Source organism: Oryctolagus cuniculus, chromosome 19 (assembly GCF_051225735.1).
Source record: "Oryctolagus cuniculus isolate XC-2025 breed Fujian yellow rabbit chromosome 19, ASM5122573v1, whole genome shotgun sequence".
In the NCBI taxonomy this organism is placed as follows: domain Eukaryota; kingdom Metazoa; phylum Chordata; class Mammalia; order Lagomorpha; family Leporidae; genus Oryctolagus; species Oryctolagus cuniculus.
In genome coordinates this window covers 62,752,892-62,777,052 of record NC_142885.1, presented here as the reverse complement: position 1 = coordinate 62,777,052, position 24,161 = coordinate 62,752,892, and the positions used below count along the sequence as shown (strand labels likewise).

Genomic DNA, 24,161 nt, shown 5'->3' with positions numbered 1-24,161 from the left:
CTGGCTCGGCGCCATTTGTCCACACAGAGTCGGGAGCCAGTGAGTGTCTTTGTGAAGCTTTATTTGGCAGGTGATTTCTCATTTCATGCAGGTCTCGTGGGCTCCTGGGTTGCTCAGGGCTTCAGCACCTGGCGAGGGAGGGTTGTTAGGGCCTCGCCTCTGGTTCTTGGCCGGTGACTTTTCCTTAAACTTCTGGCCAGGGTAGCAGAAGGGTTAGTGGCGCCTCCTGCATCTTCTCCTCCTCCTCGTTCGTTTGCCAGCTTTCAAAAAAGAAAGTTCTGGGTGAGGGGCCACCTAGGGAATCTGGGTGGGGCTGGGGGTTGGGAACTTTCCCTTTGGGAGGCTGACAGGTTGGGGAGATCCCAGCCTCCCTCCTGCCCTTCCCAGCAATGACACAAGTGCCAAAGACATGGGGTCGTCAGGGGAGACCAGGGTGGGGCAGGCAAACCTCTGCGGTGCCTCCTCCTGTGCCGGCAAACGCGTCTCCGGCGCCTCCTGCACACCCGGCGCCGCCGCCGCCTGTGGATCCGGTGCAGCCTCCTCCGAGAGCACTGTCGGCGGCGGTGGCGGCCTCTGTGTGTCCTTCCGCAGGCGTCGCCGGTCTCGGGGGTCAGCTCCTGGTCCGGCTCCTGGCCCTCGCCTTCGTGCTCCGGCCCATGTTCCCCGTGTGGATGTTCGCTCGGGCTCCTCGCTCGATACCGGACCATTGCGTTGGGCGGCAGGCGGCTTGGGCCGAGCTCGGCTGCGGCTGCCTAGGGGTGGGGGGGATGGGGGAGGGCTGAGGCCTGCACACCTGCTGTTGCTGTTAATGTTGCAGGGCTCCCCCCGGGGCTCGGGCTCTATTTAAAGGAGGCCCCCACTATGACCCCGTGGCCCCACCCCATGATTGTTCCCACTCTGCCCAGCCTCCTCCCTGAGGGCTCGGGATGGAGGCTGGAAGGGCAAGCGACCCCCTGCTGTCCAGTTCCAAGGACTTCCCCATCTCCTCCGAGCCCTGCCGCGGTCTGGGGCACCAAAGAGTAATGGCAAGCTGCTACCTGGGAGTTACCATTTCTCTCCCAACAGTATCATAATCACCATTCCACAAGGGGAAACCAAGGCTGAGGAGATGGGGCCAGCTGCCCAGGGTCGCTGTGCTGAGGGCGGGCGGCGACGCCACCCACAGACCCTTGACCCACTTCCCGGCTCCCTGAGATGGCCCCCGTCTAATCCCCACACCAGGGAATGTGCTCCTTTGCAGGTGCGATTAAGTTAAAGACCTGGAGGTTAGCAGGGTGAGTCCAGGGTCCTCCCAGGTCCTTCTGAGATGGAAGAGGAAGGCAGGAGGTGCCAGGAAGAGAGACCCACACTGTGCTGCTGGCTTTTAGATGGAGGCGGGGCCGCCAGCTGAGGGATGCAGGGGCCGCCAGCTGAGGGATGCAGGCAGCTTCTGAGGCTGGGAGAGGACCAGGAAATGGGTGTTCCTCCCCCGGGGCATCTGGAAGGGACACAGCCCAGTCCATCGCCTGGTGCCAGCGCCCTGAGGCCCACTGTGGAGCTCTTGCCTGCAGGTGATGGGATATTAAATTTGTCTTCTTTAACCTATGGAGCTTGTATACTTCTTCACAGTGGCAATGGGAAATGGATAGGGGGGCTTGATCCTGAAGCGCTGGGTGGAGGTGAGGGGCAGTGTCACTGCTCCTGGGTGTGCAGGTTGCCTCCTTTCCCGTAGGAAGGTCCCATTGGCCGGCTCTCAGGCTCCCCCGGGCGCCTGGTGAAACAGGAGTGGCACAGATTGAGGTGCCCACATCCCATGTCCGAGTGGTTCAAATCCCAGCTCCTTCAGGTCCCATGCAGTGACCTGGGAGGCAGCAGATGATGGCCCAGTGGTTCAAATCCCAGCTCCTTCAGGTCCCATGCAGTGACCTGGGAGGCAGCAGATGATGGCCCAGTACTTGGGTCCCTGCTACTCACATGGGAGACCCAGATGCAGTTCTAGACTCCTGGCTTCAGCCTGGCCTCGCCCTGGCTGTGGCAGGATTTGGAGACTGAATCAGCAGATGAAAAGATGAAGGATTCTCCTCTCTCCCTCTCTCCCTCTCCCTTTCCCTCTCTCTCCCCCCTCTCTCCCCCCTCTCTCCCCCCTCTCTCCCCCCTCTCTCCCTCCCTCTCCCCCCTCCCTCTCTCTCTCCCTCTCTCCTTCTCCCTCTCTCCCCCCTCTCTCCCTCCCTCTCCTTCTCCCTCTCTCCCTCTTCTCTCCCTCCCTCTCTCCCTCTTCTCTCCCTCCCTCTCCTTCCCCTCCCCCTCTCCCTCCTCTCTCCCCCCTCTCTCCCTCCCTCTCCTTCCCCTCCCCCTCTCCCTCCTCTCTTTCCCCTTCCACCCAGACCCTCCCTGTCTTTCCTTCTTGATGTCTCTCTTTCAAATATCTAAATCTCTAAAACATGAATCCTCTCTCTCCCTTCCCTCTCCCTCCCCATTTCTTCTCTATGTCACTCTGTGTTTCAAGTAAATGAGTTAGTCTTTAAAAAAGATGAATGGGACAAATGTTTGATCTAATGGTTAAGATGCCCGTATCCCTTATGGAGTACCTGGGTTCAAGTCTTGTCTCCACTCCCAATTCCATCTTCTGCTAACGCAGACCCTGAGAGGTGGCAGTGACGGCTCAAGTAGTCGGGTCTCTGCCACTCATGTTGGGAGATCTGGATTGAGTTTCTGGCTCTTGGCGTCAGCCTAGCCCAGTCTCGGCCATTTGGGAATTTGAGGAGTAAATTGGTGGATAGGAGTGACCTCTCTCTCTTTTCCTCTCCTTCCCTCACTTCCTCTCAAGTGAAATTTAAAGAAAAAAGAATCATCTAGGCCTTACCCCAGATCCTGCTAAGTCTGAATCTCCACAGCTAGAGTGTGATGATAAAACCAGGAATAAATTAAGTTACTAAAACAAAGACAGAGCTTGCATTGGGCCTGATGGTTAAGATGCCACTTGGGACGCCTATATCCCATAATGAACTTCTTGGGTTCAATACCTGGCTCTGGCTTCTGACTCCAGCCTCGCGTTAACGCATACCCTAGGAGGAAGCAAGTGATGTGGCTCCAAGTAGCTGAGGGAGACTTGGATTGAGCTCTGGGCTCCTGGCTTTGGTCCAGCCCAGCCCCTTCCATTGTGGAGAGTAAACCCAAGGGTGGGAGCTCTCCCCCGTCTCTGTTTCTCAGAGAACATTTTACCACCACCACTGGCCTGCCCGGGGGTCTGGCTGGCTGTGGGTAGCAGTGCTGAGGAGGGCAGGGCCTTGGAAGCTGCTGTGCTGGGCTGTGAATCTGGCTGGGAGAAAACTGGGGGGCACCCGCCACTTGTGGCTGGTGTGAGGATCCCAGCCATGAGACACCAGGTGCCCCCTTGTGCCTGGTCAACGAGGAAGTGCTCTGAGCTGGACTCTGGTCCTGTGAGATGATTGTGCCCCAAGACCCATGGCCGAGGTGGTGCTCCTGGGCTGTGCCTGAGCCGGTGGCCCAGTGTCCAGGAGGGCTCCCTGGTCTGGGTGCTGTCTTGTCCAGGCAGTGCAGTGCCTCATGTGGGCTGAGGGAGTGTGGGTCATACCAGGTGGGCCTTTGTCCTCTCCAGGGGCATCATAATGTCCCTCCTCCACAGAGTCCCAGGTTGCCTCACTTGCTGTCTGCCCAAGTTACCCAAGGGCACTGAAAACTTACTCCGCGGGGCTGCCAGATGAGGAATAAAAAAAATTTTAAAGATTTTATTTTAAACATGGAGTTAGGGAGAGATGTAGACACAGAGAGAAAGGTCTTCCATCTGCTGGTTCACTTCCCAAATGGCCGCAACGGCTGGAGCTGGGCCAATCTGAAGCCAGGGACTAGGAGCTTCTTCTAGGTCTCCCACTTGGGTGTAGGGACCCAAGGACGTAAGCCATCCTCTGCTGCTTTCCAGGTGCGTTAGCAGGGAACTGGTCAGAAGTGGAGCAGCCGGGACTCAAACTGGCGCCCATATGGGATGCTGACCTGGCAGGCCAGGGCTTTAACCCACCGCACCACAGCACTGGCCCTGAGGAATAAACATTTTGATCTTGATTTTCTGATAACTGGTTTAATCGTCTGCTTACAAATAAGGGGGCCCTTGAGCAGGGACTCCAGCGTTGGGCTGGAGTACAGCTGTGACACGGTATGGTGGGCAGTGGTGTGCAGGCAGGAATGGGGTCAGTGAATGGGTAACTGCTCAGGAAGCCGCGCCCCTCTGGGCTGGGAGAAACCCTCTGTGCATTTGCCGGGAGTTGCTGTGGTGTGAATGCCTCCACTGGTGCCCAGCTCAGGCCGCTGAGCCCTGAGCAGTGGGGTGAGATACACAGCCGGCCTTCGGGTGGTCACAGGCCCCCGCCTGAGAGAGATCGCCCGAGGCTGAGGGCAGGCTTTTCTTGGGAATGGGTTTTAAGTTGGGAACAAAACCCTGGGCGACACCATCCCTGTCCCACCTGGCCCTCCCGGAGGCTCCGCCGCACACCCCCAGCTCCCCGGCCCGAGTCCCTCAAAGACACAGAGGCGTGATTGGGATGATCTCAACATTTATTGACAGGCGGCATTGTTCCTTAGCAGGCTCCTGTGTGTCATGGGACGATGGCATTGTCAAGAGCGGGTCTTGAAGTCTTGAAGATGGCGTGTGACGAGAGGGTCTTGAAGTCTGGTAGAATTCTCAGGCAGGAGTCTGGTGGGTCTGCTGTTCTGTGCGTTTAGTATCGTCTACACCTGAGGGTGTATGTGCGGCGACAGCACTCTGCGGGGGGCAAGAAAAGCATTTAGGGGGAGGTCACTCCTCCCGCCCCACCAAGCACTCCCACCCAGTCCCGGGCTGGGGCCTCTTTTACTCCTGACTCTTCGCCTCTGGCAGCACCGCCTCCTGCGTCTGCGGCATCTCCGTCTCCGGCGGCGGCATCTGCTCCGGCTCTGGCTGCGGCAGCATCTGTATCTGACCATGGTGCCGGATGGACTTGGCCGAGACTTGGCTCAGAGCTCGGGGCACAACCCTGGTTGAGCCAGCCAACCTGTGAGCAGGTGGATCTTGGTGGGCTGTGAGCCAGGGGCCCAGGCCTGGGCCTCTTATAGACACGGGGGCCCCCCTGGGCACTGTGAGGTCAGAGAGGCCTGAGACCTCACAGACAAGGGCCTGAGTGCCTGCCTCACGTCCATATATGGGCATGTGTGGGGCGGGCGGGGCCTCGTGCCCAGGGCCGCCCGCCCGTGTCACAGTCAAGGGGCCCAGCGTGAGGTTGCTGTGGGGGCAGTCACTCGCTCACTCGTTCATCCATCCATTCGTGGAGTCCTTCAATTAAAACATCACTGAGCACCTACCGTGAGCCACATGCTGGGCTGGGCGCAGGGTACACTGGTACACGAGGTGTACCCCGTACCCCAATCCACATGCTGGGTTGGGCCCCAGGGTACACTGGTACACGAGGTGTACCCCGTACTCTGATCCACATGCTGGGCTGAGCCCAGGGTACACTGGTACACAAGGTGTACCCCGTACCCCGATCCACATGCTGGGCTGGGCCCAGGGTACACTGGTACACTAGGTGTACCCCGTACCCCGATCCACATGCTGGGCTGGGTGCAGGGTACACTGGTACACGAGGTGTACCCTGTACCCTGATCCACATGCTGGGCTGAGCCCCAGGGTACACTGGTACATGAGGTGTACCCTGTACCCCGATCCACATGCTGAGCTGGGCACAGGGTACACTGGTACACGAGGTGTACCCTGTACCCTGATCCACATGCTGGGCTGAGCCCCAGGGTACACTGGTACATGAGGTGTACCCCGTACCCCGATCCACATCCTGGGCTGAGCCCAGGGTACACTGGTACACAAGGTGTACCCCGTACTCTGATCTACATGGTGGGCTGGGCACAGGGTACACTGGTACACGAGGTATACCCCATACCCCGATCCACATGCTGGGCTGAGCCCAGGGTACACTGGTACACGAGGTGTAACCTGTACCCCAATCCACATGCTGGGCTGAGCCCAGGGTACACTGGTACACAAGGTGTACCCCGTACTCTGATCCACATGCTGGGCTGGGCACAGGGTACACTGGTACACGAGGTATACCCCGTACCCCGATCCACATGCTGGGCTGGGCCCAGGGTACACTGGTACACAAGGTGTACCCTGTACCCTGATCCACATGCTGGACTGGGCCCAGGGTACACTGGTACACGAGGTGTACCCCGTACCCCAATCCACATGCTGGGCTGGGTGCAGGGTACACTGGTACACGAGGTGTACCCCATACCCCAATCTAGCTAAAGAAAGCCTGACCACACTCGACCACTGTCCTTGTGCAAGGTGTTGAGGACAAATATGAGGGACCTGGACCCCTGGCGGGGCGCCAGCAAAAGCCCCCTGGGGCCGTGAGGCAAAGGGAGCCTGTAGGATGTGGCCTTGGAGCGGGGAAGAGCGTCTGAGGAGTGTTCTGGGCCGTGCCTTTCTGTCAGGCGCCTGGGGTGGGGTCCAGGGAGGCCGTCGAGGGGGCGTGCTCCTTCTCGGGCCTGGGCAGAGGCCATGACACGGCACTGTGAATGCACTGGCTGCCCCAGGTGGACAGGGCGAATTTTTTCACCTCAACTGCAACAAAGGAAAAGCTGTGAGGCCAGGAGGGGTGCCAGTGAGGGGCACTGAGGGCGGGCCTCGCAACTGGAACAGAGAGCAGTGGGTCGTGCGGCAGGATCGGGCTGGGCTCTGATCTTTCCCAGGGGTGGAGAGGGTAGCGGTTAGATCAGTTCTGGCCACTTCACAGAGAATCCCAGAGGGTGACTCCCATGGAGCAGAGGGGACCAGGCTCTGGTCAGTGTGTCTTCCTTTGGGGGTGCACACTGGAGTATGAGGGGCGTGGCCAGTTAGCCAGCTACTCTGTCGCCATTCTGAAAAATCGCCTGCAGAGGGGGAGAGGAGGGGAGGAGTTGGGCAGGCCCTTAACCCCTGCCAGGCTGAGGCAGGGGCTGCTTTGTGCAGTTCCTGTAGCTTTCCTGAGATTTTGTAGCTGCTTCCAAATAAATTATTAAACTTATTCAAAAGAAAAAGGAAAAGCGAGGAAGGCCGCGCTGGGCTGGTGTGAGGGCTCCTCCTCATCAGGGGCCAGGCGTCTTCAGCTCTGCCTTCAGCAACTACTTTCTAGCCTCAAAGTTGCCTCACGGTCCAAGTTCAGACCTGCCAAGAACAGTTGTACAGTCTGTGAACTGCTCAAGGCTCCCAGCCACAGGCTTGAGTCGGGGTGGAAACCCAGCCCCCGGTCAGCTTGCCCCAGCTGGGCAGCACCCAGAGGGAGCGGCCTGTTTGCTAATGCCACCACTCCAGCTTGAACAAAGGCACACCGAGGGCCACCCTTGCCCTGCTGGAAACAGCCACATCCACCCACCAGGCAGGCGGCAGGGGCCGGAGGGGCGTCTTGCAAGAGCTCTCCTGAACACCACACCCAGCCTCTGCCCTGGTCATCTGCCCGGGACAGCACGCTGCGCAGGGGGCAGGGGCGCAGCCAGTGCTCTGCAGCCCAGCCCCCAACCCAGGGCAGCAGGGAAGTGGATTGGAGGTAAAGGCCCGGAGTTGCCAGGAGGGCTGTGTTGGCAGGTCGCAGGCGAGCGGGCACTTCTCACTCAGTGGCTCACACTTGGGCCAACTTGAAATGCCATCCCCAACCCTGTGGTACTGAATGCTTTTAAACATCACCAGCGTGGTCTCTGAGAGGCCCCACGTGGCAGAGATTGATACTCTGGGTGACAGCCCAGGCATTTGAGCCAGAAGTCCGATCGTTAATTCATTCGGGGTCTTACTGAGTACCTGCTGTGTGCCAGGCACTGCTCTGGGCACTGGGGACACAGCACGAGCAGGAGATGAGAGTAGCTGCCCATAAGGAGCTCACCTCCTAGCTCACAAAGCCAAGTCAGCAAATAAATGAACAGGAGACTTGGACACTGAGGACAAGCACGCGTGGGGTCTGCTGGTGTGCAGGGTGCTTGGGGGTGACACTTGAGCTGCGAGCTGAGCGCTAAGAAGGAGCCAGCATCTGCCCACGGCAGGTGCTCTGCTGGGGAGGGAGCTGGGGCCCCGGCCCATTCGGCTCTGCCTGCTTGGCCATAAACGCCCACCTCCAGCCACGGCACAGAGGGGGGCAGTGGAGGCCCCTGCTCTTGCCTCTGCCCATACGTGGCACACTCCGCTCCTCACTGGTCCCCAGGCCCTGGCTCAACATTCCCCCTGATGTGTAGTGCAGGTTAGGGAGGAGGGGCTGTGAGGAGACCCCAGTGTGAGGGGACACAGGAGCTGACATGGGAGAGGAGGGCGGTCTGGAAAAAGCCTGGGGCCAAAGGCAGCCGCCTTGGCCTTTGAGGGAGCAGAGTCAGTGGCATCCGGGGGGCCCTGCTGGAGTTCAGGAAGGGGGGGCACTGCCCTGTGGGCGGCAGCCCTGGCCCCTGATGGTTTGTTGCTGGTGTAACGTGGAATGGGGGTTCCTTGGGATCGGGGCTGCCACATGCCCACTGCAACAATGCTGACACTGTCGGGAACACAGGTGCTTATTGAATGAGTGTGTGGTGAGTAGACGTTGTGTGTGATAAAGTTCTTCCACTGGCATTTCCCCCGCCCGGCCTGGTGCCGTGGGCTCTGACACTCATACACGCCAGTCTCCAGGGGGCACACCCGTCCTGTCCCCTGAAGTGCGTCCCATCCCACCCCCACCCCCACGTCCCTGATGTCACAATGGCCGTCCACATTCACCTGTTCAGGGAGAGATGTCCCCAGAGGTGAAGGCGGGAGAGGGACATGGTCCTGAATTCTCAGTTCTCAGAATGGTAGGGGGACAGATGACGTCACAGCTCTGTGGCCAGGAAGGGAGGATGGTTACTGGGGTATTATTTGAGTAGGGGGGATTGGAGACAGCATTTGTGGGTGCAAGCCAGCGAGTCAGGGGTCGCGGCCTCGCAGGAGGACCCTGTGGAGGGCTGGGGACTGATGTGGACGACCCTTCACAGCGTGCTGACCCTGAGCCAGTGACAGATGTAGGTCAGCATCCCCTGTGCGCCCGTCTGTGGCGGAACAATCCAGAATGCAGTGGCAGCCGGACGACGGAGGGCTCCCTCCGTGTCACTCATCTTGCAGTTGTCTGGAAATGATCAGTGCATGGCCCAGGCGTGTCCTGTCCTGAGTGTTGAATGGTGTGCAGATAATTGCCATGATTGGGAGATGGTGGAAAACAATGACCGTCGGGATGTGTGAGCACTCGCCGTGTGCCTGGTCTGTACTGCTGTGGGATACTTGTGTTTCCTTAGTAAGTCTTTCCTTTGGGGAAGAGTTACCCAGTCAGGGGTGCCCACACGCCCCTCACCTGGTCTGCCCACTGGCCCCACCAACATGCACTTTTGTCGCGGCCGAGACCTTCACCAAACTGCACACTTGATTCGGGGTCAGGGCCCCACACCCGGCACCGCCCACGGGGAGGGACTGCTGCCCCATTCAGCAGCCAGGGTGCTTCCCTGTGCCCAGCAGGTCCCCTCGGGGCTGTGGCTTCCCTTGTCTGAGGCACACGGGTCAGCTGTTTGGCGGCGTGTCACTCTCCTGGGATTTGCTGGGACTTTTTTCATAATCACAGTCGGGCGCAGGGTTTGGTTGGAAGCTGGGGGCACTGAGCTTCCTCCCCAGCTGTTTCCCCACTGTGTAGGGGCCCTTGTCCCACCCCAGTTTGGCACTGGGCTCCCTGCAATGTGACTGTGGCTTGAGTGTGTTACTTCTCACGTGCTGAGAATTAATCCCCAGGGGTGGGGTTGTGCCCGCATCCCTGTTGAAGGGCCTGAGATCAGGTCCTGCCTCCATGGCTGATCCAGCTCCCTGCTAAGGACCTGAGAACACCGTGGAAGGTGACCAAGTACTTGGGCCCCTGCACCCACGTGGGCGGTATGGATGGGTTCCGGGCTCCTGGCTTTGTCCTGGCCATTGAGGCCATTTGGGGAGTGAAGCAGCAGATGGAAGACCTCTCTCTCCATGTCTCCCCCTCCCCACCCCATTATTCTGCCTTTCAAATAAATACAGGTTGTTTTTTTTTGTTTTTTTTTGTTTTTTTTTTTTTTTTTAATGAGAAAGAGCAAGAATCCCCATTGTGAGGCATTAGGAGGGTGGAGAGGGGAGAGGCTTGGGAGCCAGTAGGCCTGAATAAGGTCCCCGCATCCTGGCAGCTCTACAGGAAGAGCGAGAGAGGGCAGAGGGTCCAGACACATACGTGCGCCCCCTCTCACTCCCCGATGCCCTGCGCCTCCCAGCACTCTGCTGTCAGCAGACGTGGGCCCTCAGCCTTGGAACTGCAGAGCCGCCAGCCACGGTTGACATCCTGTCATTACGCGGGATTGTGCTACTGAAGAGGGACCAAGCCAGAGCTCCTTGGTAGCCCCCTGTGCAGCCCACCCTTGGGGGAGGCAGAGGGGCCTCTGCTACCTGCACACACACACGCACTGGGGGTCCGTCCCCCCTCCCGCTGATTCATTCATCGTTCACGTCAGTGTGGGTCACCATCTGATGCTGCTTCCTCTTCCTGCTTGCCTCGTTCAGCTCTGGGCATCGGGGGCTCCTTCCGTGGTTCCTGGGGCCCTTGGCCCTGGCGCCATGAGTCACGAGCACGTCCATCCTCTCTGCCTCTACGAGATGCCCGGGACTCACTCAAGAGTCGCCGCCTCTCTGAGGAGCCCTGTTCCCTTTATTTGGAGCCTGGGCTAGGGACCAAGATGTGGGTACAGGGTGGGCTCGTGGCTGCGGGCTACTGTGGCTTCTCGGCCCTGTCAGCCGACACGCAGGGGCTTGTATGTGTCTATGTGACCCTCTGAACTGCTCTCTCACTAGGTGCCTCCCCTCAGCTCCAGCAGTGGGAAACCTGCCTCCTGCCGTCCACCGTCCGTGTGCTTGATCGAGCCATTTCTGTATGCAGGGACAGAAGTTCTGCAACCCGTTGTTCGTCCACTTCAGGCTGATGGAACGCGCTCTGGGCCGGGTGGTGTTGGGAGCCCAGTCAGCAAAGCAGAGCTCCCCAGTCCACCACGCAGTGCTTGTGTCCGGCGCAGGAGACGGATGAAACAGGCGAGACAGATAAATCAGAAGTCACACAGCGTGTCAAAAGGAAAACAAGCCGTAGGGCAGAGTGAGGACGGCTGGGCATTGCGGAGGTGGCTGGGCCGCGTGGGAGCTCATGGTAATCAGGGCAGGCCTGGCTGAGAAGGTGACCATTGAGCAAACCCAGAAGGCAGTGAAGGAATTGGTCATTAGGATTTCGGAGACGAGTGCTAGCGGGGGGATGGCCTGTGCAAAGGCCCTGGGGTAGCACATGCGCACACATACCTCCCTGCTCTGTCAACCAAGAGGGCTAAGAACCACCCTGCTGCGACCCAGGAGCAGCGAGGGGTATCCGTGACAAGGGCGTCCCAGCACTGCTGAAGCAGAGGTGGGGGTTAGGAGAGACGAGCTCACACATCAGGAACGGCGCTGTCAGCCGCCGTGGGGACGTGACTCACTCTGAGTGAGGCGAGGGCACAGATTGGCACTCTGTTTTAAGGGTCCCATACTGCAAGGGGCAGGGGTGGAGGCAGGGAGCTGAGTTAGCAAGCTGAGGCTGTCACAGAGGGGAAAGAGCGTGGGCTCGGAGTGGGGCATAGAAGCGGCACGGTGAGGGGTGGGCTCGTTCCGACTGGGAGTGCAGATCTTTCTTCTGCCCCTGCTCGGGAGAGTGTGAGAGAGGGTTCTGCCTGGGTCTGAGGCCTTGTGGTCACCACGGCAGCCAGGGAGGGCGGGAGTGGAGACAGCGTGGGGAGAGAGGTGCAGAACTGGGACATGAGCATGATGGGGCCGAGCGGGCAGCTGGATGTCAGAACTGACATGCGGCTGGAGGTGATAACGTTAGGTAGAGTGTTGGCCACGCTTGAACTTGCAAGACCAGGTAGGATCGCAGCTTTACCCTGGTACCACCATAACAGCACCACAGTGTTGTAGCTTGAAACACAGTTCTGCAGGTCACAGGCCCTGGGCTGGCGTCAAGGTGTAGATGGTGGTGCCCTGTGCTGTGGACGGGGAAGCGGGCGCAGGGCCTCAGGAGGTGCCCCAGGCCTCACGGAGGCAAGCCTAGACTCAGACTGGGTCCAGGTCCCTGACCTCAGTATCTCCTCCTGCCTGGAGCCCAAGTCGCGCCTCGGGCCATTAGCCGGGAGCACGTGGCCCTCCGCCTCGAGAGCCGTGCTGGCAGCTCCCTCAGGCTTTCCAGTGCAGATCCCTGTTTCTGAATAAATGCAGAGCCCTTACTAGGAATTCTAACCGTTCAGAAGGAGGGGAGTCAGGAGAGGGTGCCCCTTCACCCATCCTCCTCCTTGGGCGCCTCTTGCTCAGTGGGTCCTTCCCGACGCTTGCTGGTACGCACCCAGAGGGACTCGGTGTCTATGAAATAGAGCCTGTCTGCCCCCCCCCCTCGGCCACACGGCGCAGCAGCAGAGCCGCGGGCACTTCTGGCCGAGCGGTTCCTCCTGCGCACGTCTGCCCTGTCTGGGTCAGCTGAAGAAACGGGACGCAGACCGTGAGGGCGCTGCATCAGGGTGTGCTGGCAGCCGCTTGGAGACGTTCTGATGGTTTGAACCCAGCATATCCAGGATGTCATTACAGCTCGGCGTCAGCACAGGACTGATTGAGATGCTTGACATTGTTTCAAATGTTTTACTTACTGGAGAGATGGAGAGGGAGACAGAGTGACAGAATTCCCATCCGCTGGCCTGGCCTGGCCTGGGCTGGGCTGGGCTGGGCTGGGCTGGGCCTGAGCCCGGGGCAAATCCAGGTCACCCACGTGGGTGGCAGGAATCCAGTCCCTGCTGGGGTCTGCATTAGCAGGAAGCGGAGGCAGGAGCTGGAGCTGGGATGAGACGCAGGCACTCTGATGTGGGACTTGGGCTTCTTAACTGCCAAGCCGGACATCTGCCCCCATTCTTTTTTTTTTTTTTTTTTTAACCAAATAACATATATCTTCCCTCTTGAAGCCAGTGGGTTTCCTTGTTTTCCTGTTCACACTTGCCATTCCACCCATCCAGCTCTCGGAAGTCCGGTGTGCGTCTCACCACGCAGCACGTCTCCATCCAGACTAGCCACGTGTCTAGCTTTAGCAGCCATGGGTGTCTCCTGGCTCCCACCATGGACAGCACAGCCCAAGAGAACTCATGCTGGTGAGTGAAGACTGCCCACCTGACAAAGGTGCCCCAGCACGGCTGGAAGCACCTCAGGGTCCCTCCACGGGGGCTGGGCTGTGCACTGTGGCCGGCCCCCTGTGGTGCTACAGCCGCTTCGGGAGTCCTCCCACCTAGGGAGCTCCAGGTGTTACTGAGAACTGCTTTTCATTTTAAAACGTTTATTAAAGGAATGTTCATTTTAGGGTGATGTGTTTATTGTTGATGGATAGACTTTATTTTCTTAAGATTTATTTATTTACTTGAGAGGCAGAGTTACAGAGAGAAGGGGGGGAAAGACAAAAAGGTTTTCCATCTGCTGGTTCACTCCCCAAACAATCGGAGCTGAACCGATCTGAAGCCAGGAGCCAGGTACTTCTTCTGGGTATCCCACATGGGTGCAGGGGCCCAAGGACTTGGGCCATCTTCCACTGCTTTCCCAAGCCATAGCAGAGAACTGGATAGGAATAGGAGCAGCCGGGACTCGAACCGGTGCCCATATGAGATGCCAGCTCCAGAGGCAGATGCTTAACCTAGCAAGCCATAGCGCCAGCCACTCTTTTTATAGAGTAGTTGTAGCTTTACAAAGAACTGCACAGAAAGTACAGAGAATTCCCATGTAGTAACTGCCTCACCCTCTGCCTCAGTTTCCATTACTACCTCCTTGGGTTAAGGTATGTTTGTTACATTTGAGCCAATTTGGATACAATGTTAGTGAGAGTCATTCTTTGTGTTACCCATTCCTTGGGTTGGGCAGATGTGTGGGGCCTTACCCCCATCACCTCACCGGCAGAGGGAATGTCCACTGCCCCCTGTCCTCACCTCCGCCCCATCCCTGGCAGCCCTGGCCTCTTCACTGTCTCCTGCAGCCTTGTCCTGAGTGTCACAGTCACTGCTTTTAAGTTAAAGACCCGCCTTTGTGAGTGCGTCCACCAAGTACTCAGAGTAGGTGTGACGCTGGAGTGAGGGCTCTCGCTTTTAACTTTTTTAATCTTTATTTTTTTCTCTATCTAGGGTGGAATTTTAAGCAATTGTTAATATTTTAAAAGTTTTCTTTGTTTTCATTTTATTTGAAAGGCAGAGACAGAGAGACCTCCCATCTGCTGATCCACTCCCCAGCTGCCCGCAACAGCTGGGGTGTGGCCAGGCTGAAGCCACGTGAGCAGCAGTGGCCCAAGTACATGGGCCATCACCTGCTGCCTCCCAGGGTGCGTTGGCAGGAAGCAGAGCTGAGATTTGAACTCACAGACTCTGGTAGGGGATGTAGTCCCCAAATCCCCAACACAAGTATTTGTCTTTCTGAGTCTGACTTATTTTACTAAAATCCCTTTTCTATGGCTCTCTGCATAGTGTGTGTATGTGTGTGCGTGTGAAACATTTTCTTTAGCCATTTACCCATCACTGGTCACTGGATTCCGAATCATGGCTGCTGTGAACGGTGCTGCAGAGAACTTGCGAGTGCAGGGGTCTCCTGGGTATGCTGGCTTCATTTCCGGTTTAGGTCTAGCCCCCAAAGTGGGATAGCTGGGTCTCAGGGTCGCGCACGCCTGTTCTTCCTGGGGGCTGCACTAACTCGCATTCCTGCCAGCAGGGCGTCAGGGCGCCCTTTTCTCTGAATCCTTTGTCCTCTCTCTGATCCTTGCTGTTCTCTCTGGGGTGAGGTGGTGCTCTGATTTGCATTTCCCTGAAAGGTAATGATGTTGAGCATTTTTTTTTACCAGTTTCTTGGCCATTTGAATTTCCTCTTTTGAGAAGTGTTTGTTCACATCAGTTGCCTATTTTTAAATTTGTTGTTGTTAATGAGTTTTTGAATTGTTTATATATTTTGGATGTTAACCCCTTGTCAGAAGCATAGCTTGCCAACATTTTCCTTTTATTCTGTCAGTCATCTCTTCCCTTTGTTGATTGTTTTTTTTTTTTTTTTTTTTTTTTTTTTTTTTTTTTTGGACAGGCAGAGTTAGACAGTAAGAGAGAGAGACAGAGAGAAAGGTCTTCCTTCCATTGGTTCACCCCCCAAATGGCTGCTACAGCCGAGCTGCACCAATCCAAAGCCAGGAGCCAGGCGCTTCCTCCTGGTCTCCCATGCGGGCACAGGACCCAAGTACTTGGTCCATCCTTCACTGCCTTCTGGGGCCACAGCAGAGAGCTGGCCTGGAAGAGGGGCAACCGGGACAGAATCCAGTGCCCCAACCGGGACTAGAACCCGGTGTCCAGGCGCCGTAGGCGGAGGATTAGCCTAGTGAGCTGCGGTGCTGGCCTGTTGATTGTTTCTGTTGCTTAGTTTGATGTGATCCAGTTTGTCTAGTGCTGGCTTTTGTGAAGCCTGTGTTTTTGAAGTCTTGTCCAGAAAATGACTGCCTACACCACTGTTTTGAAGTGGTGCCCCCATGTTTTCTTCCAATAGTTTCATGGTGTCAACTCTTCCGCCTGGGTCTCAGCCATTCTGAGCTGAATTGTATATGGGCGGGGTGGGGGTGGGGGGGGGGTGGGGGTGGAGTCTTCTGAATGTGGACATCAAGTTTTCCCAGCATCTTTTTATTTTTTTAATTTTCTTTAAGGAATACCACTTTATGCATTTAATATATACAGATCTGGGCACATGATGCTTCCTCCCCCCACCACTTCCCTCCCACCCATACTCCTGCCTTTCTTCCTCTTCCTCTTCCTTTCCCATTCCTATATTTTACACAGATGAGTTTTCAGTGAATTTTTATATTCATAAGATTAACTCTACACCAAGTAGAGAGTTCACTGATTAGCATGAAGGAAAAAAGAAGGAAAGAACAAAAACAAGAAAAACATCATTGTTCCCCAACAGTCAAGGCAAGGGCTGTTCAAAGTTGGGGCATCTCAAAGTGTCAGTTTCACTCCTGTAGATTACATGTTAAGTACTCTGTTAGTTACCTCAGAACAGAGAGACCATGTGGTGTTTGTCTTTGTGACTGGCTTATGTCACTCAGTATGATGGTTTCCAGTTGCATCCCTTTTGTTGCAGATGGCAGGATTTCATTTTTAACTGCTGCATGGTAGTCCATGGTGTACATGCACCATCTTTTTTTTTTTTTTTTTTTTTTTTTTTTTTTTTTTTTGACAGGCAGAGTGGACAGTGAGAGAGAGAGACAGAGAGCAAGGTCTTCCTTTTGCCGTTGGTTCACCCTCCAATGGCCGCCGCGGCCGGCACGCTGCGGCCGGCGCACCGTGCTGATCCGATGGCAGGAGCCAGGAGCCAGGTGCTTTTCCTGGTCTCCCATGGGGTGCAGGGCCCAAGCACCTGGGCCATCCTCCACTGCACTCCCTGGCCACAGCAGAGAGCTGGCCTGGAAGAGAGGCAACCAGGACAGAATCCGGCACCCCGACCGGGACTAGAACCCGGTGTGCCGGCGCTGCTAGGCGGAGGATTAGCCTAGTGAGCCGCAGCGCTGGCCTACATGCACCATCTTTTAAAGAGCCATGCTTTCTCTGCTGTGTGTTTTTGTCAACTCAGTCAGCTCTTAGTGCCTGGATTCACCTCTAGGGTCTTCCTCTGTTCCCTGGGACTGTGGGGCTGTGTGTAAGCCAGGGTGGGGCACTTTGGCCCCACAGCCCTGCAGTGTGTGCTGTGACCTGTGGTAGGTATTGTGATGCCTCCAGCCTTGTCCTGTTGGTTCAGGATTGCTTTGGCTGCCCCTGGTCTTTTGTGACGTGGTGTAGGTCTCAGGACTGGTTTTTCTCACTCTGTGAAGAACGTTACTGGCATCTGATGGGAGTTGTGCCGAGTCTGGGAACCACTAGGGTAGTCGGGACATTTTAACAGTATTGATTCTCCAGTACAAGAATGTGGGAGGCTTTCCATTTGTGTTCTTCGATGTTTTGAAGTTTCCATTGTAGAGATCTTTACATTCTTGGTTAAATCTATTCCTAGGTAATTTTTTTGTAGTTAGTGTTAATGGGAATGCTTTTATGACTTCTCTGTGAGTTTGCTATTGATATATAAAAATCTACTAATTTTGGTAGATTGATTTTTGTACCCTATAACTTTACCAAATTTTATCAATTCTAATAATTGATAGTAATTAACTTGTAACCAGTTCTTTTAGTGGAATCTTTAGGTTTCTCTTTATGTAGAATCATGTAATTTCTAAACAGATAATTTCGCATCCTTCTGTCCTATTTGTACGTCTTCTGTTTTTTTTTTTTTTTCTCTTATCTAATTGCTCTGGTTAAAACCACCAGTGCTGGGGCCAGCACAGTGGCGCAGTGGGTTAAAGCCCTGATCTGCGGTGCCAGCTTCCTATATGGGTGCCAGTTCGAGTCCCAGTTGCTCTACTTCTGATCCAGCTCTCTGTTATGGCCTGGGAAAGCAGTAGAAGATGTTCCAGGTGCTTGGGCCCCTGCACCCACGTGGGAGACCTGGAAGAAGCTCCTGGATTCTGGCTTCGGATTGGCGCAGCTCTGGTGCAGCCGTCTGGGGAGTAAACCAGCGGATGGAAGACCTCCCTCTCTCACTCTGTGTGTGTGTGTGTGTGTGTGTGCGTGCGTGCGTGCGTGCATGCGTGCACCTCTGCCTCTGTAGCTCTACCTTTCAAATAAATAAATAAATCTTAAAAAAAAAATTCACCGGTGCTGTGCAGAACCAGAGTAGAGAGAGTATCGTGTTCCAGATCTTAGAAGAATGCTCCCCTGCTCTGTGTGATGCTGGCTGTGGATTTTCCTTTCGGGGAGGTGTGGTCCTTCTGTGCCTAGTGTGTTCAGGGTGCCGTCATGGCCATCATGGCTGATGCTGAATGCCATAGAATGCTTTCTCTGCATGTGTGGAGATGGTCATGTATTTCTTTGTGTTTTTTTAAGGTTTATTTATTTTATTTAAAAGGGCCACACACAGAGAGAAGGAGAGGCAGAGAGAAAGAGAGAGAGAGAGAGAGAGAGAGAGCGAGCATCCATCCGCTGGTTCACTCCCCAGATGGCTACAACGACCAGAGCTGTGCTGATCCGAAACCAGGACCAGGAGCTTCTTCTGGATCTTCCAGGCAGGTTCAGGGGCCCACAGTCTTGGGCCGTCTTTGGCTGCTTTCCCAGGCCATAGCAGAGAGCTGGACTGGAAGTGGAGCAGCTGGGACTCGAACCAGTGCCCATACGGGATGCCGGCGCTACAGGTGCCACTGCGCCACAGCGCCACCCCAGTCATCTCTTTCTTGTCCTTCATTCTGTGGGTGTGCAGTGTGTGCCTTTCGTGGTTTGTGTGTGATGAGCTCTGCTTGCATGCCTGGGCCACTCCCGCTCACTCCGGTGAGTGGCTTTTCTGATGTGCTGTTGGATCCAGTTTGCTAATATCCGCTTGGAAATCTTTGCTTCTGTGTTTGTCGGGGAGATTGAGCTGTGGTTGTCTGTCTTTGTTGTTCTGTGTCTGATTTTGGAATCAAGGTGAAGTTGGCCCTGTAGAATGAGTTGGATGGAGTTCCTGCCCTTCCCGTTGTGGGGGACGGTGTTAGTTCTTCCTTAAAAGCTTGGTAGAATTTTGTAGTGAAGCCACCGGTTCTGGGCTTTTTTTCTCTGCATGGAGACTTTTTACTGCATGAGATTTAATCTCATTACTCATGTGCTCTAAGTTTTCTCTGTGTTTATGGATCAATTTGGGTAGGCGATAAGTCTCCAAGGATGTTTCCATTTCTTCTAGGTTTCCCAGTTGTTTGTGTCTATCACTTTTAGCTTTCTATATGTCTCTATGAATCATTTTTCAAAAGACCGTATGTCTCTTAAAAATTATTTTAATGTGGCTTCCCAGGGATGCAAAGTATCTTATCCCCAACTCCTGGCTGAAAAAGAAAACATTTTGAAGGGTCTCTGAGCCCCCCCCCCCCCGCCCCTTCTCCCTGGTGTCAGTGCGTCCGTCTCTGAGCACACATCTATCCACATGCGTGTGTGTGTCCCTGCCCAGCCCGGACACTGCACCGTCCTGGTGTGGAAACATTCTGCTCCCAAACAGCACAGCCATGAGGCAGCGAAGCCTTGGCCTGGCCCACACTACAGCGCGGCCAGGGTGAGGCCATCCTGCGTGTGCGTGGACTGGGAGGGGCTGAGCTGGCCCCTGCGTGCCACCCCATGTGCCCGCCCTGCTCTGCCTTCGGGGGTGGCTCTGCAGTGGCCCTCTTCCTGCCCGTGGCCGGGATCTCCCTAGAACGGTCGGCTGTGCCTGGAGGGCAAGGAGCTCTCGCGTGCCGCCATGCGTCAGAACCATCTGCAAGACCCCACGCTCGCTGAGTCTGGTCTTTCAGAATTCGTCATCATAGCAAGCATGCCTGGAAAACGCTCACACGTGCAGTTGTGTGCCAGCGAGAAGGGGGAGGGCGTGCCAGGGAGTGGCCCCTGGCACCTGCAGCCAGGGCAGCTCTGTCCCCTGTCAGCTGCTGCAGCAGGTGCCTTATCCACAGTGCAGGCCCTGGGGGCTGTATAATCAGACAGCTGGGGTTTTCCATCTCCAGGGCCTAGGAGGGCGTGAGGAGAGGGTGGAGGAGACTCAGGCTCCCCTGTGTGCAGGAGGCTCGGGTGGGGATGAGGCTCTGGGCCCCAGGCGTTCCCCTCACTGGGGAGCCAGACACCTCCTGGGGGCTCCTAACTCCCAGGAGAGACCCACCCACCTGAAACCAGGACCTGTGGGATGCCCTGAAGGAAACTGTCGCGGTTATAGGAGGAAGGGGGATCCGGGGGCGGGCTGGGGGCAGTCTGTAGAGTGCTCCCGTGACCAGCAGCTGAGCTGGGACTCACTCTGGGTGGAGCCCAGGAGAGGGGTGCTGGGCAATGTGACAGTGGGGCAAAAGCCCCCGGCGTGTGCTGGGGTCTAGGGATGCAGAGGGAGCCTCAGGGCACCTGTGGGCTGGGGTGCAGTGAGGGAGCATGGCCCGTCCCACCCAGGAACTAGGACAGGTCCCTTGTCCCTTCTCTAATCTCCTGCCCACCCCACACCCCAGGTGCGGGCCACGCCTTTGCTGCTTGGCTTGGCTTGGCGGTGTGTGACCATCGCTGCCGGGAACAGAGAGGCTGGGGTTCCCCTCACCCACAAGTCCCAGGGGCCCTCAGGGCTGGCCTCAGATAAGGCCACTCTCCCTCCCTCTTCCTTGCCCATACTTGGAAGGACTCCAGCCCCGGGGTCTTTGCACTGCTGGACCTGCTGTCTGGGACTCGCTGGCCCCTGCTCTGCCGGGCTGGCTGCTGCCTTGCCAGGCAGGTCCTGGGCGCCTCAGGCCTCCCTGTCCCGACCTTCCTCTCCCCTCTCCCCTCATCTCCCTGTGTCCTCGCCATGACTGCTCTGGAGTCACTCGCCTAGGTGCTGGCTATGGCTGTCTTGTCCCATGCCCCGTCCCTGCCCCCTGCAGAGCTGAGGGTGCCTACCACATGCGGGTGGAAGGAACGGGGAAGCCCTGTGTCACCCCCCCACCGTGGTTAGAATCACTCACACTTCCTGGACAGTCACAGGTCCTCTCTCCACCCCGTGGACATCAGCTTCATGGAAAACTGGTAGAACACCATGGTCCCATGCCCTCACACTATTCGTGTACATGTTCAAGGTGGTGGTTCTCAGCTCTCTGGCCGTGCAGCTCTGAGGCACCTGACACACCAAGAATTCTGGAAAATCAGGTCAACAAACATGTGCCAAGCATCCAGTATGGGCTGGACATACAGGGAGGACTGAGGCATGGTCTCCTGACCGGCACTAACTGGGCAGCAATGCCCATTGCAGCAGTGACCTGTTACGAGAGGACTTCATGGAGGCATGGGGCCAGAGTGGGGTTTTGAGAGGTGAGTAGGAGTTCACAGAGCCCACAAGGAAGGGAAGGACATTTGTTAGGAACTGAGGATACTGTTTATAAAATGTCACTGCAGACGGACAGCAGTCCCAGGGCTCCCTGGTTGCCTTCTTGGGCTGCCTGAACCTGGCTGCTGGGAACCTGTGCAGAGGGCTCCCCACGGGCCAGCCGAGGCCTCCTCCCAGGGCCTCTGTGTGGCCCCGCTATGTGTTCGCGGGCTTGCTCCCCAGCGGCCGAGCCAGTCACTCTGTGAGGTCTCACAGCGGTGCTGGCAGCTGGGACAGAAGGCGCCAGCAGACGCCCACCCGGTGACCCAGCAGGCCCGCGGGCGTGGACCCCAGAGAAGCAAAAGTGCTCAGTGGTCCCAAACAGGACACAGCAGGAAGTGCGCTGGTTCAGCCAGCGAGGGCACACACGATGCCCCCACTCCGAGTTGGCGGGGGGCCAGGCGAGGGGGTGCATGCTGCCTTGACTGCCATTTAGAAACAGGTGGGGGCCGGTGCTGTGGCACAGTAGGCTAGCCAGTTTGTTTCTGGGCTGCTCCTCTTCTGATCCGGCTCTCTGCTGTGGCCTGGGAAACAGTGGAAGATGGCCCAAGTGCTTGAGCCCCTGCAGCCGTGTGGGAGACCAGAGGAAGCTCCTGGCTCCTGGCTTCGGATCGGCACAGCTGCAGCTGTTGCAGCCATTTGGGGAGTGAACCAGAAGATGGAAGACCTTTCTCTGTCTCTCCCTCTGTCTGTAACTCTACCTCTCAATAAATAAAATATTTAGAAAAGAAGGGAGGGAGGGAGGGAGGGAGGGAGGGAGGGAGGAAGGAAGGAAGGAAGGAAGGAAGGAAGGAAGGAAGGAAGGAAGGAAGGAAGGAAGGAAGGAAGGAAGGAAGGAAGGAAGGAAGGAAGGGATAGATAGATAGAGGCAGCTCCCACAGGGCTGTTACCTCTGCTGGCTGGGAGCTGGGAGCTGGGAGGCTGACCGGTGCCCTGCTCTTGATTTGAATGGTTTACAGGGATGCATAAATCATCAAGGGGCTCAACACTTCAGGGCCACAGAGCCCATCCCTCCTATCATGTAAATGTTATTCTTCAGGAGGGTAAAAACAGCCCTGAGGCTCCCCCTCACCCCAGCACCCCTGGTACCATCAGGTGCTCCTTTGCCGGGAAAGAGAAACTCAGCCGGCAGCTGGGGCTCATTTGCACTTTCCCCACCCCGCCAGTCTGCGGTCTGGCTGTGCAGCCAGCTGCTCCGGGGCAGGGGAGGGGCAGGGGAGGAGCACGTGAGGCTCTGGCAGCTGCAGGGCCGGCTCCTTGCACGTGCCCTTCCCGGGACTGCTGTGCAAGGCACACAGCCCCAGCAGCGAGCAGCCCATTGTGCGCATGTGCATGCGGAGGTTGCCTTCTCAGCCGCAGGCTGGGGCCTCGGATTCCCATCTGCCCACGGGGATTCACAGCTCCTTGCTTCTTCTAGTGCAGCCCTAAGGGCACTTGCAGCCTGTACCTCAGCTTGCGGCAGTGGGATGTCAAAAAAGAGCAGAAAGCACAAAGGGTTATGAGCCCCCATGCTGTATTTCATCTACTTGAAAGCCAGAGCAACAAGGGGTAGGGTTGGCCAGAGAGAGCGAGCTGCCCTCCGCTGTTCACTCCCCAAATGACTGGGACAGCCAGAGTGGGCCAGACCGAAGCCAGGAGCCGAGCACTCCATCCAGGAACCCAAGTGCTTTCCCAGGCACAGTGACAGCTCAGCTGGAAGTGGAGCCTCAGGGACCTGAACCAGTGCTCTGACATGGGATGCCGGCGTGGCAAACAGCAACTTAACCCACTGCACCACACGGCCAGCTCTGCCTAGTTTTTTTTAGTATACATGCTGCTAAAGCAAGCACCCTGCCTAGTTTTTAAGTTAGAAAACATAGGGGCCAGCGCTGTGGCTTGGTAGGCTAAGCCTCTGCCTGCAGTGCCAGCATCCAATCTGGGTGCCAGTTCTAGTCCCGGCTGCTCCACTTCTGATCCAACTCCCTGCTAATGGCATGGGAAAGCAGTAGAAGATGGCCCAAGTCCTTGGGCCCCTGCACCTGTGTGGGAGACCCAGAAGAAGCTCCTGGCTCCTGGCCTCTGATCAGCCCAGCGCTGGCCAATGCTTCCATTTGAGGAGTGAACCAGCAGATGGAAGACCTCTGTGTGTGTGTGTGTCTCTCCCTCTCTCTGTAACTCTGCCTCTCAAATAAGTAAATAAAATCTGTTTTAAAAAAATAAAATATAGGGGCTGGCACTGTGGTGCAGTGGGTTAACATCCTGGCCTGAAGCGCCGGCATTCCCATATGGGCACTGGTTCAAGACCCAGCTGCTCCTCTTCCGATCCAGCTCTCTGCTATGGCCTGGGAAAGCAGTACTAGATGGCCCAAGTCCTTGTGCCCCTGCACCCATTTGGGAGACCCGGAAGAAGCTCCTGGCTCCTGGCTTCGGATCGGCGCAGCTCCGGCCGTTGCGGCCATCTGGGGAGTGAACCATCGGATGGAAGACCTCTCTCTCTCTCTGTGTGTGTGTGTGTGTGTAACTCTGACTTTCAAATAAATAAATAAATCTTAAAATAAAATATAAAATTCGAAGAAGGAAACCCAAGCTGTGTCGAAAAGCGAAAAGAGCTGGTGGGCTGCACACCGACTTGCTCACATGGCCCCTGCAAAGTGGACTCCAGGAGGGAGGAGAAAGCACTGGCCACTCCCCACCCCCTACCCTGTGCCCCTGGCTCAGCATAGCTGTGTGCTACAGAAGTAATAAAACAAGAGCGAGAGGTGGTCTTCATAGTCGCTAGATGCTGAGGTGAGGTGCTCCTGAGACACCTGACAAAGCACAGACGCCCAGGCCCAGCCCCAGGAGCCTGCGTGTTTTAGAAGCATCCCAGCATGTCTTGTGATGGGGGCGGGACATGCCCTACATCTGCTGTCCAGGAGAAACCCTCAGGGTCAGCACCATTGTCCCCATGTTAGAGCTGTGGAAACTGAGGCAGCAGCCAGAAAGCTGGAGAGCCCCCAGTGATGGCTCTGCTGAGGCTGAGGGACAGGAATGTTTTATCCGAGGGGTGGGCCAGCTGACAGAACTCAGGTCAGAAGTCCTTTTCATTCCCCCGGGGCAGCTGGTGTGAAGGAAGCCAAGATGTCCCCCCTCGCTCCCT

The 24,161-nt window shown here is 56.5% G+C and overlaps 1 protein-coding gene across 1 annotated transcript; it reads right to left on the bottom strand.

Moving 5' to 3' along the window:
• Nucleotides 1–12: 12 nt before the first annotated feature.
• Nucleotides 13–763, bottom strand: PRM2 (protamine 2). The gene is made up of 2 exons (XM_089321662.1): nt 449–763; nt 13–260 (listed from the first exon to the last, which is right to left on the bottom strand). Exons 1-2 carry the CDS (start codon nt 705–707, stop codon nt 214–216), a joined length of 306 nt encoding a protein of 101 aa, XP_089177788.1. The 5' UTR covers nt 708–763; the 3' UTR covers nt 13–213.
• Nucleotides 764–24,161: the final 23,398 nt, after the last annotated feature.

Excerpts from the sequence above, each read along its gene's own strand:
- PRM2 (XM_089321662.1), bottom strand. The coding sequence starts at position 707 with ATGGTCCGGTATCGAGCGAGGAGCCCGAGCGAACATCCACACGGGGAA. Across the intron at positions 261-448 it reads CAGGAGGAGGCACCGCAGAG|CTGGCAAACGAACGAGGAGG; the intron begins GTTTGCCTGCCC and ends CTTTTTTGAAAG.